Genomic DNA, 11,594 nt, shown 5'->3' with positions numbered 1-11,594 from the left:
CAAATAGAAAGTTTTAAACTAAAACTTAAACTCAAAAATTAATAAAAAAGTATGAAATCTTACAATATTCACATTATCACCCGAACTATTGCCAATATATTTTCAGTTTTTTTTAAACATCTATAAAACTCCTTTTACAGAATAAATACTTTGAAATGGCATTTATACAATTAAAATGGATCATATCTCATTTTTCAAAAAAAGATATGAAGTTTACACTACTCACTTGCAACATTCAGGCCAATGTAATAATTTGCTGGGCCTTATGCTGCTCAATTTGCTGAAATATTGCCTACTTATCCGAAACATACCTCAATGTTCATTGAGCATCGTTTGCAAATACGCTGGGAAATATAGTCAAGAGATGAAAAATACAAGTCGAATATTGCGCTGTGTGTTTTAGTTTGAGCGTCAGACGTACAGATGCACGAAAAGACTGAGACTGCAAGCAAGTTAAAGTGAGACGGCAAGCAAGTTAAAGTGAGACGGCTTAGGTTTCTCGTCCGTATAGAGATGGACTCTCTCTCTTGATCATCTCCGTTCTTCTTCTAAAATAACTGCTCAAAGGTGAAGGTGCCATAGAATGGTGGGGATAAAAAAGTTCTTGAATTGGAAGAAGAAAAAGCTCTTAAATTAAGAGACAACGTAGACCTCTGGCGTCAGATTCAAGGAACTTCCCGTTAATTCGATCAATGTGAACGAATCATAATAACGTATTGAGGTTTTCAATCGTGCGGTTGCCTAGGTAGCCATAGGCGACGAAATATGTTTGGCGTAAACAAACTAGTTTTCTGACAAGTTGAATTGTTCGGTGAAAATCAATCGCATATGACAGTTATCATTAGTGGGTATCGGCAAAATGACATCTCTAGATTTAAGGCAACAGAAACTAGAACAACAGGTACAGAATTCGATTCAATTTGAAATAATCTTTAATATCTTTCGTTTTATTCGTTTGACTTCGTTCACTTATATATCTGCGCGATGCATATTTCTTTTAGTATTTCGGAAACAATGAACCTTCACAGCGTTACACATTTTTCACATGGAATAATTTATGTTACGAATATACAATCATGGTTTAAAATCAATTAAGCATTAGATGTAATAGCAACGATTTATTATAAATTAGATTCAAAGTAGGTCACATTTAAATATTCATCGAATTTGCTCTACATATAAGATCATTACTGAAAGCAAGCACTGTTTCTACGAGTTTCTATATTTTCATCATGTTACAGTGTAATAACATTATGAATTCATTTTTGTTTTCTTATTATTTTGATTTTTGTTACAAGTGAGTTCTATTTATTTACAGAGGCAATTAATTGCCCAAAAAATGAAACAAAAGAGACAAAGCGGAGCTGGTGGAATGGTTCAAGCATCTAATATATTAAGTACTCAGCTAACAAGTCACTCCACCAAGTGGATGAATCCTAACAAGGAGCTTCGTGGTAATTTTGTAAAGTTGTCAAAAAGAAAATACATTTAAATTTCAGCAACGTGACTTTATACACTAATAGTATTGCAATTCAAAGATTTTAGATTTTTCTTTAAAATTCAATTCTTATTGAGGTTTGACTCTGTACTTAACTCTATGCTTAATAAACTCTTTTGAATTTTTTCAGGATATGATGGTCCATTGCAATTTAACGTATCACAGACAAATACAGAGTTAAGTTCATTCACAGAGAATAAGGACATGGAAGCTAGAATAAATGGTATACTAAGATAGTTTTGTATGTTTTATACTCTATAACTAGACATAACATCAATAATGGTTCTTTTTGTATAGAAGTGAGTGCAGAAGGAGGTTTTTATCAAGGCATGGAGGCTGCTGATTGCGCGGATGAGGAGTCATCGCCAATAGAAATACATTCTCCTTCTGAGTCGTTACCATGTCCTTCTCCCCTCAGAGTAGCTCCTTCGGATGGAGCCAACACATTTATCAATAGGGAGAATAATTCTTCGGTAAGCACAGTAGCTTAATTAGAATAAATAGTATTTAACAGCATGTATATCATTTCAGAGTCCAGAACTAGAAGGCAATGTCGAAGGAAACATTGAGCATTTTGTACTTCAACCAGCGAATAAGAAAATGCATTATAAATGTAGAATAACACGTGATAGAAAGGGTATGGATCGCGGACTGTATCCTACATATTTTCTACATCTAGAGCGTGACTATGGAAAGAAGGTATACATTGACTGCACATAACTTTCCGCTTCAGGAGTTGAGAAAATTAGTTAAAAGAGTATTCACCTCCGTTCTAGATCTTTTTATTGGCGGGTCGGAAGAGGAAAAAGAGTACGACAAGTAATTATTTAATTTCTACCGATCCCACGGATCTTTCAAGGGCAGGAGAGTCTTATATTGGAAAGTTAAGGTCAAACCTTTTGGGGACGCAGTTCACGGTTTATGACAATGGGTATTCGCTAATGAAGGATGACAAACGGGATGAACGTTTCAATCCGCGGCAAGAACTGGCTGCAGTAATTTATGATACAAACGTCTTAGGATTTAAAGGACCGAGGAAGATGACTGTCATCATTCCTGGGATGACGTCGGATCAAAAAAGAGTCGAGATTTGTGCAAGAGATGAATCGGAAACGTTGCTTGGTAACTAGTAATTATTATGCTACTTTCTTTTGGTAACATATACGATTTGTAACATATAATATCTGTTGTCTGTGCAGAACGTTGGAAAATGAAGAACATGGACAATTTAATAGAATTGCACAATAAAACTCCTGTTTGGAACGACGACACACAGTCGTACGTACTTAATTTTTATGGAAGGGTTACGCAAGCTTCAGTGAAGAATTTCCAAGTCGTGCATGATAGCGATGGTATGTATTGTAATCATAGCTTAGAGTTTTTGGAAAATTTATCTGATTTTTAATTCAATGTTTTATTGCAGTTGACTATGTCGTTATGCAATTTGGCCGGGTAGCCGAAGACGTATTTACAATGGACTACAGATTCCCGCTGTGCACGCTTCAAGCGTTCGCCATTGCTCTAAGCAGTTTCGATAATAAGTTGGCCTGCGAGTAACAACTTATATCCATCTAGGATTTGATCCTTACTAAGTATGCATACAATGGAGAAATAATACCGATCGAAACGATCTACAGTGGACAATCAATAGATTGAACTGTCTTTATTATTTTTTTTTTTTTTTAAATAGAACATCTAGGGACAATAGTTGTTCTACCGGAACTTGATATGTAACGATAATGAGTATAAATTCTGTGTTCACATTTCTTATATATGGAAAGCGTTTTTAAGTACTCGGTATACATGTTTTCTAGTTCCTTCGAACGTCGATAGGATAATTAATTGGTGGAGCTTTATTGTTAACCGAAAATGATGACATTAGCATAGTATGGACATACGAGGAATCGACAAATAACGTTCATACTAACGAGTCATGTCTCAAAACAGTGAAACATATCATAAAATTTATTTTGAACATATTTCATTGATTGATAGGCCCATTGTTTGGTTATCATTCTTTAAAAAAGAAAACGTGATTTAGAGATTGTGTACTATAATGATACTAATACACTGCGCAATTAACTGCCCAAGAACATAAAAATATGTTTTCTTGCGTCGATGGTGAACAGATTATGCATTCAATCAGTTCCTTTTGAATTGGAAACGGTTGATGTTGTTACTAGACTGCTGAAACTTATGTGAATTGGCGCAATAACAAATTTAATTTTTAGTAAAAGCAGAATGAAATATTGATTGTTGAATGTTACGGAAGTTACTGTTTTGATTATTTCTTTGATAATATCTTATAATATAAAAACATACAGTTCTGCAGTCTAATGATCACATAATGCAAGGTTTATGCAAATTTTGAAGCACATTGAAATATAAAAGTATCACTTTGAGAAATTGCATTGGAAAAGGTGTATCTATTCGCACTTTACTGTTGGATATAAACGACTATTCACACTTCAACAAATTATCGCACTATATCGATTACTATTTTTTTACACCCTTGTATTCGTTATTTTGCGACAGCTTTGTTTTGTTCATATGAACATTATTGTACATTTTGAAGTGTCTTCAGCATTCGCACTTATCCAAAGTGATTGTTACTAACACTGTTAAATCATTGTTCATGGTATGCAGGTATAAGGTAAATCGTCTATTTCTGTCACATTAAATCACATGTGAACTGTATGTTACAAATATTGGGATAGTCTGCTTTCTTGTTGAATAACTATTGCAGTTTCAACGATAGCAACGCACAAAATATCATGAATGTAGTTTTAACATATAAATAAGTCTACAAAGTTTCATAAAAATATAATATTTAATTCGTCCAAAAGTTCCAAATCATACCTTCTACTCCCAGTTCAAAATTTCTTGACCAGTGTCATTTACTTAAAAATTTGACACGTAACAAACAGTATACACAAAATTTAAGGTGACAGAGGCGATTAGGCGATTCTTGCGAGTTTATCATTCGTGCATTCGTCATGACAAAGTATTAGACTGCGGATTTTATGCATTTATAGCGAAACGGTAATCCGGAAAAGTTTGATAATACAGTTACACTATTCCCATTATAATAATCATTAATAATAAAGATCAAGTTTTCTACAATGCTCTTCTGCAATTGCACAAAAATTTTGATATTGCATAAAAATCGGCAGTCTAACAAAGTATCATTCCAGGTACATATCGTGTATATTTATTTGATCGAGCTTATTCGAATCGCTCGTTCTTGTCATTGATGTATAAGATTTACGCGTTTAGTGGCAAAACCAAAGATGCAATTGTACTCGTGTGTGGTGCGGACAGAATTAGCGGACAAGCAAAAATTAATTAACGTAGAAAACGTTTTCAATGCCGTGCCTTTGTGTAACGTTGATTGACGCTAGTTACAACTCTTCCGAGGGAATCTGCACGCGACATTCGGTATTCAGCAATACATGCAGTCCAGACAATATTTAAATAATATTCATACGCGTGTAAGAACATCTTTGAATAGTATCGTCGGTTATAGTTGGACTGCGGATTGTGATGCATACAAGTGTTCAATCGCTTATTAAGAAAATTGGCAATTTGTTATATGAATGAAATAATTTTCTCGGGAAATGAAAATTCACGCACATCCTCGTGCTGGTACTTGATAGTTTCAGTATTTTTTGTACTTTGTACCTGTACTATTTTCTTGAATAATCTTGCACATTGTCTTAAATCTATAAGACCGTTTTGAATTATTTTTTAAATCCATGTATGGTTTTACTTGTGAAAAATCTTGAATATCAAAGCTTTCAAATGGTCTAGACACGAGGGTCAGTAATAAAAAATCCATAAATGCACAATTGTCCGTAGTCCAGTTACAGAAAAAGGGTACCCTTGTTTGTTGCGCCGTAGCAACGATTGATTTCATTTTTATCAAACGCATTGCGTAGTGCGGTGTTTTAGTTATTCCTTTAAGACTGGAAGACTAATTGTTTCTGTGTCGCCTTGTGTTGCTCGATTAGAAGCTCGGACTATTAATGTTAGCTATACTTATAATCCTATAAGCCGAATGAAACCGTGAATGATCTGTAGAATTGCCCAAGAGATCACGAAAGTGTTGAACGGTTTATATCTTTGTAAATTTTATACTCCCCGAATTTCGTTTATTGTAATACACGCGAAAGAAAAAAAAAACGTGCGTCTCATCAAACCTGAAAGGTGCTATTATAAAAAGAACTGCTAAAACACTGATTAGTTGAACGGGGGAGGGGAACCACTTTATATATATATAACTATATATATACAGTATATATTTGTAATTAAAGAAAACAGTATTAATATTATTTAGAACGCCAATTGGATATTTTATAATAAGTGTAATATTTCATTTTTTCATTTTGATATTATTTAAAATATTGAATAGCTTTAAGAATACATTGGATACCGCTTAAAACGCGCGCGCGTGTGCGTATATTAGGAGACCTTTGAATTGAACAAAACCTGTAACTAGTTTGTCACGATGAATATTGTAAATTACATTCAAGTGTTCAATGGGTGTTATATTTTCGACGGTCACCTGGAAATAAATACAAACTGCAAGTCTACTCTGCGTTTCCATTACGTGATTGTTAGCTATAAGAGTACTTGTGTAACTTTTTTATTGTTCATAATTAACGATCAACAAAGTGTGTGCAATTGTACATAAGAATCACTTAGCGAACGGAATGGTTCGTTTCGTTGTGTGACACTATAAAAAGAAATGAGAAAAACGAACAAATACGGCGTTCGCAACCGGTTCGGCAGTGACTGAGTCCATTCTGACCCAGTGCTTAAAACATTCGATTACTCAGCTTGTGGCAAATGATTTAAATCGTCAACTGTCCAATCAGATACAACGAGAAAATTTTAAACGTTTAAATGAGCCTAATCATTGCCAATTGTACAGTTGTCAGAAACGTTCACTGTTTCGAGGATTAACAACTATAAAAGCATAGCAATTTAAAAAATCGTTTGCTACGATTCGACGTCTCTTATAATTACGTTGTTAAGTAATCGAATCGTGTGATTTCAGTCCATGTTTTCTTTCTTGAAACAATAATCCACGACGTTATGCAGGCCTGCATTCCTGTCGATCTGCATTGTCTGGCCAGTCGCAAATATGGTTCACCGAGTTCCAAATCAAACGATTAGGGCACGAGAATTTCACTGGTTTACCATGAACGCATTCATAGTACTGCAAAAGAGAAAAAAGAACGTTATCGTTACAAAGGGTGCAGTATACAACAGGAAGTATAGCTTTGGTACTTTTGATAATTTGAAAGAAACGATACACAAATTTTTAAAAATTGGATCTTGCTGGAGGCTATCTTGAAATTTTTATTTAACGCTATCTATACTTTGCAGTGCTGTGGACGAAAAGATGAGCTCGACCACCTTGTGATTTGGAAATGATTACGAGCATGAAATGAACTCGAATTTGAAAATGTATGAAGAGAAACATTATAGTAGAATTCTATAGATAAATGGCAATTTTATATGCTTAAAATTAAAATAGAATTTTTCGTTGCCACACTTACTATGTTACAATTCTTCGACGTAAGAAACTTATCGCCATCTTTGCATTCAATCTTCTCATCCCCATTGTCTCCGTTCGGTGTTTCGGTGGGTTTCCACTTGTTTGTATCCTCGGTGGTTGATACTGGGTTTTCTGATGAGGATGGTGGTGCTTCCGGTTTCTTGGTGGTTGTTGTAGTAGGTGGCTGTGTAGGCGGTGATGTCGGTGGTTGTGTAGATGGTGACGTAGGTCGCTGAATAGGTCGATCGTCAGGTTTCGTCGAAGGTGCCTGAGTTGGTCGAATCCCATCTGACGAAGGCGTGCTAGGTGGTCTTGCCCATTCAGGCTAAAAACACCAGAATATTAACCCTTTGCGCTCGAAGCCATTTTAATTGTAAATCTGTAGTAAAATTTCTGGTTCATAGTATTTCCATTCTACAATAACAAAATTCCATTTTTACGCATACGAAATTGATTCTTGTGACTCATACCAATAGTTTCACTGTTTAACAATTTTTTTAAATCGATTGTATAAAAATTATCTTGAGACGTGATAAGACAATTTTAGTGGCACCTCATAGTCACTATTTGAGTGTAAAGGGTTAATGGTGCTTCTTCATTTATCTTTATAGTATTTTATTCATTGCAGTCTTGCACTCACATCTCAAAAGATTATTAATCGAAATCTAATTCAGTGTCACAAAATTTCTATTAATACGTTCGTTAGTCGAGCATCATGAGTTATTACCGTGGGGGTAGTATGGAAATTTTTGTCCGTAACAACGTATCCTTTCAAGCCTTCGTTGATGGTGTTCATCAGGGGGTTGCGTTCACCGCAGAGTCCTTGAAAGTCGTCCATGTCGATGGCCCAGACCATGGCGCCTCCGTATTTCTCTTTTTTGATGAAATCGATCTTGTACTTCACGCTCTGGACGTCCTCGTAACCAACCCATTGCGTTCCTACAATTATCCAATTATTATTAAAATATTCATTCGACGACAGTATAAAGTATACATTACCTTGGTACGTGTAAGGAACTTTGCCGACCTCGTCGACTTTCTGAGTCCAATTACTGCCTGGGGCTTGCAGCCTGGTGCAGATCTGGAAATGATCCGCAAATTTCTTAATTAGTTTATTATAACATAGGGAGATCTTGACATGACTCAGGAGGTTCTAGATCATTGAATTTGAAACCTTTTAAAGCCTTCGAGACTCTTGAAATTTGAAGACTCAAAACCTGTCAGAGTAGACAGGTAAAAAGAAGATTCGGTGCTAATTAACAATACCTCATAATAGGAGAGAAATCCTTTCGCTTGAGTGTATTCGCCAGGAGCTCCACCCCCAGCTTCTTTGTTGATGTAAGTTCCTGGCGAGTAATTGTTGTTGCTTTGGCTGAGGGTGAAGGTGCGACCGTACAACGGGATTCCAACGATAAGTTTGTTGGCGGGACAGCCTTTCTCCTCCCAAAGCTGGAGACCGTCGTGCTACACAATTGAATGCTCATTGTGTAATAAGAAACAATACAAATAGCTATATCTGTACGGACTAGAAATAGTTTGACATTCTTACGACGTTCAATTTCTCGTATGCCCATTGATCGTGGGGTCTGCGATAAAGAGGGCTGTGGACATCCGCAAATCCAGCCCAGTTTCCGCGAAGATCGTAAGACATCACGTGGATGGCGTCCATATTCCTATGAACAATAGCAATAACGTGTTAATATTTTTATCGAATAAAATGAGGAAACACAAGTGTTTACTGACTGGCACAATTCGGGAACGTGATATCCCTCGTCTAAACGGAATTTGGCCATGGGTACCGCCATAGTGAGCTCCCATCCCTTCTGCTCTTTGTCGAAGGCGCGTCTTAGCTCCTCGACGAAGTAGAAGAAGTGGTTCTTGTCGGAAAAGCTGCCACCCCTGTCTGCAGCTCCAGGATACTCCCAATCGAGATCGAAACCGTCGAAGTTATACTTATGCATGAAATCTGTGCACAAATAGAGAAAGTGTCAGTGTCTTAGCTTTCACTGCATTGTCTTCAAACACGGACGAATAAACCTACAAAGTTTTCAAGCGATATCTGTGACAGTTCTCTTTTAATGGCCAAATCACCTGTGCTGAGTATCGCAAGATCATAAACGCTATGAATTAATATAATCTGTAATTTTATTGTAATCTTGAATCGGGCGGGTATTCTGGTTTGGGAAAGTTACAGTCTTCAAATAATGATGAACAGACCCGCGAAGTTCGAAAACGACGCATGGAATAATTGTTTTAGAAAACGTCTTACCAACAACGCTTCTGATGAAGGTGTCTCTCCTCTCTTTTATTCCAACTAGCGCACTATACTTTCTGCCGCCTTCTCCCCAGCCACCGACCGCTACAGAGGTCTTTAGATGAGGATACGCGATCCTCAAATTGTTGAACGCTTGGAAGTTCTCCTGTTCGACGTCCAACTCTGGATCCAGGATCAATATCTCCCAGGTAACGTTGCTCACGCCGATGAACGAATAAATGATGTGAGTGCATAGTTCGCCCGGGATGTCTTTGACACCGTAACTGCCAACATCCGGTCGATAGATTGCCCAATTGCTGAAGTAACACGCTATTCTAGCCGGTTGATTCCCTGGAAAACCATGAATCGTTGTCCGACTATGATATACCTCGGCGACAATGTATTTATCTTATCAAATAAATACTCGAGCAAGCACTCACCTGTTGCGACTGCTAACGTTGCTAGCACCACTGTTAGTAGGAGAAGACTCTTTCCTGATGCCATTCTTGCAGCTGAAAATAATTAAGTCGCTTTAATTGACGTACGAAAGTTATGCGTGGACAATTTAAGTCACACTATCTAACACCTATCACTAAGTTCGCGAATTTGGTCTGCTTTAACCACCGATGCTATGAAGACAATTTTTCACAGAATAATTCCGCGGTCTCTCACAAACACGACGGTATATTTTTTAATGAGATTGTAAACATTTAAATATGTTTAAACAACGTTCGAAGCGATGACATTTAAGTGATCTCCAGTTCAATTTTCAAGCTGGATCATTTTTGGTGGTACAATCGTGAAAGTTGCTCAAGCTTCTTTTATACAGAAGTATTCTATAGACTCTCCGAAATGGGATGTTATATTTTAAAATGAAATTATGATGGTTTAACTGTGTTTCAAAAATGTTCGAACCAAACAAACAACGCTCCAAGTTCTCCGGATATGTCCGACGTCTGCTCTGCTCGAGGATCGAGGCGGATCTAGAAGATCGTCTCGAGTGTAGGCGGTAGATTAGCGGTTCCCGGGTGGTGGGTACGCCGATCTATCGATCGTGGCGTTGTTCTTCAAACGGGAGAACGATCCACGCCGACCGGTTTCCGCTAAAGCAAACACTGTGACATCCTCGCGAAATCTTCTTCGAATGGTTCGGCTTTATCTCGCGATCGATTTGCGTTGTTTTTTCGCTCGAGGACAAGTGCCGGGACCTTCGGGATTATCTGCAGGAATTGCCGATCTCGAGAAGCTTTCCAAATATAATGCAATCTTCGATTAACAATGTTTTACAGAAACTAGAGAAAACAAATACGATTCATTAGACGTGACAGATTCATTAGCTTAACGAACGGTTCTGGAATGCGGAAGATAACCGATTCGCGTTTCTTAAGCTCTTTTCCACTCATATTTGCATTTCCTTAACATTATTCAAATGTCAAAACGTCGAATTTGTCAAAGTTATGCCATTTATAGCTATAATTTTCAATTTATTTTTTAATCTAGTCATTTGATTTGATTTCTATCCAAATTCTTTTGTGGCGACTACCTCTGACACTCGCCAACAGATTCCTTTCCCGAAGGCTACCTAAGACCGTCCCTGTTTCTATACATTAGCGGGCCTAGGACGAAATAGCTCCCTTTCTTTTTTCCCCCCGTTAAAACCAATGAATTCACAGGACTTCATAAAACGCGCCACACTATGTATTTCACAAAATAACCTATAATAATTTCAATCTTTTAGAATGAGAAGAACTTCGTCTAAATCGATCTTAACACTAACCGTACCGAGCTCGAACAGTAGCTACACGTTTTGCTTTAGAAGAATGGCAAGACTGGATTTATTTAGATTTTCTGCCATTTGTGTTCTAATTTATTCTTCAATCGTGATATCCATTTAATAATTTCATATGTAAAAGACTCTAGAATCTAAAAATTTTATAAGAAAAAGTGTGGAATCGGTCATTTTGACCGACTTGGTAGGTTTAGTGTAAAAAATGTTTCTCTAGAAAACAACTGAATTAATTGCAATCTTTCATTTGCTTAAGGATTAAAGCGTATTTTAAAAATGAAGGACCGATAGAATTGTCTTCAAGTGCACTCACTGCGCAACATTTCAGCGATGAATTTTTTATGCTCCGCCAAAAACCTGTTGGTCTCGCGACGCGCGTTGAAAAATACTCGAATTGGAACGTTATTAGGGTCTTTTAGAGGAACAAAAAAATGTCCAGCAGCTTTTTATCGTCGAATTCGCTCGACCAGGTTCTGCAAGGGATGGGGTGTCC

The 11,594-nt window shown here is 36.9% G+C and overlaps 2 protein-coding genes across 4 annotated transcripts; one reads left to right on the top strand and one right to left on the bottom strand.

The window, feature by feature from the left end:
• Positions 1-759: 759 nt before the first annotated feature.
• On the top strand, positions 760-5,853 carry Ktub (Tub domain-containing protein ktub). 2 transcript variants are annotated; one of them, XM_078196279.1, is made up of 8 exons: positions 760-901; positions 1,319-1,454; positions 1,629-1,721; positions 1,799-1,971; positions 2,030-2,197; positions 2,275-2,620; positions 2,698-2,850; positions 2,922-5,853. In XM_078196279.1, the coding sequence occupies exons 1-8, from the start codon at positions 860-862 to the stop codon at positions 3,053-3,055; spliced, it is 1,245 nt and encodes a 414-aa protein (XP_078052405.1). In that variant the 5' UTR covers positions 760-859; the 3' UTR covers positions 3,056-5,853. The 2 variants fall into 2 exon arrangements, with proteins under 2 accessions (XP_078052405.1, XP_078052404.1); XM_078196278.1 differs by having other exon boundaries at positions 1,796-1,971.
• Positions 5,854-6,083: 230 nt separating this feature from the next.
• Positions 6,084-10,280, bottom strand: LOC144478416 (endochitinase-like). Of its 2 annotated transcripts, XM_078196277.1 has the most exons (10): positions 10,231-10,280; positions 9,756-9,827; positions 9,331-9,666; positions 8,805-9,027; positions 8,611-8,734; positions 8,328-8,525; positions 8,061-8,142; positions 7,789-8,000; positions 7,063-7,386; positions 6,084-6,719 (listed from the first exon to the last, which is right to left on the bottom strand). In XM_078196277.1, the coding sequence occupies exons 2-10, from the start codon at positions 9,817-9,819 to the stop codon at positions 6,594-6,596; spliced, it is 1,689 nt and encodes a 562-aa protein (XP_078052403.1). In that variant the 5' UTR covers positions 9,820-9,827; positions 10,231-10,280; the 3' UTR covers positions 6,084-6,593. The 2 variants fall into 2 exon arrangements, with proteins under 2 accessions (XP_078052403.1, XP_078052402.1); XM_078196276.1 differs by having other exon boundaries at positions 7,789-8,142.
• Between the last annotated feature and the right edge of the window lie 1,314 nt (positions 10,281-11,594).

Source organism: Augochlora pura, chromosome 2 (genome assembly GCF_028453695.1).
Source record: "Augochlora pura isolate Apur16 chromosome 2, APUR_v2.2.1, whole genome shotgun sequence".
Lineage (NCBI taxonomy): Eukaryota > Metazoa > Arthropoda > Insecta > Hymenoptera > Halictidae > Augochlora > Augochlora pura.
Note: the sequence above shows the minus strand (reverse complement) of the source record. Positions and strands in the feature narration are given on the sequence as shown.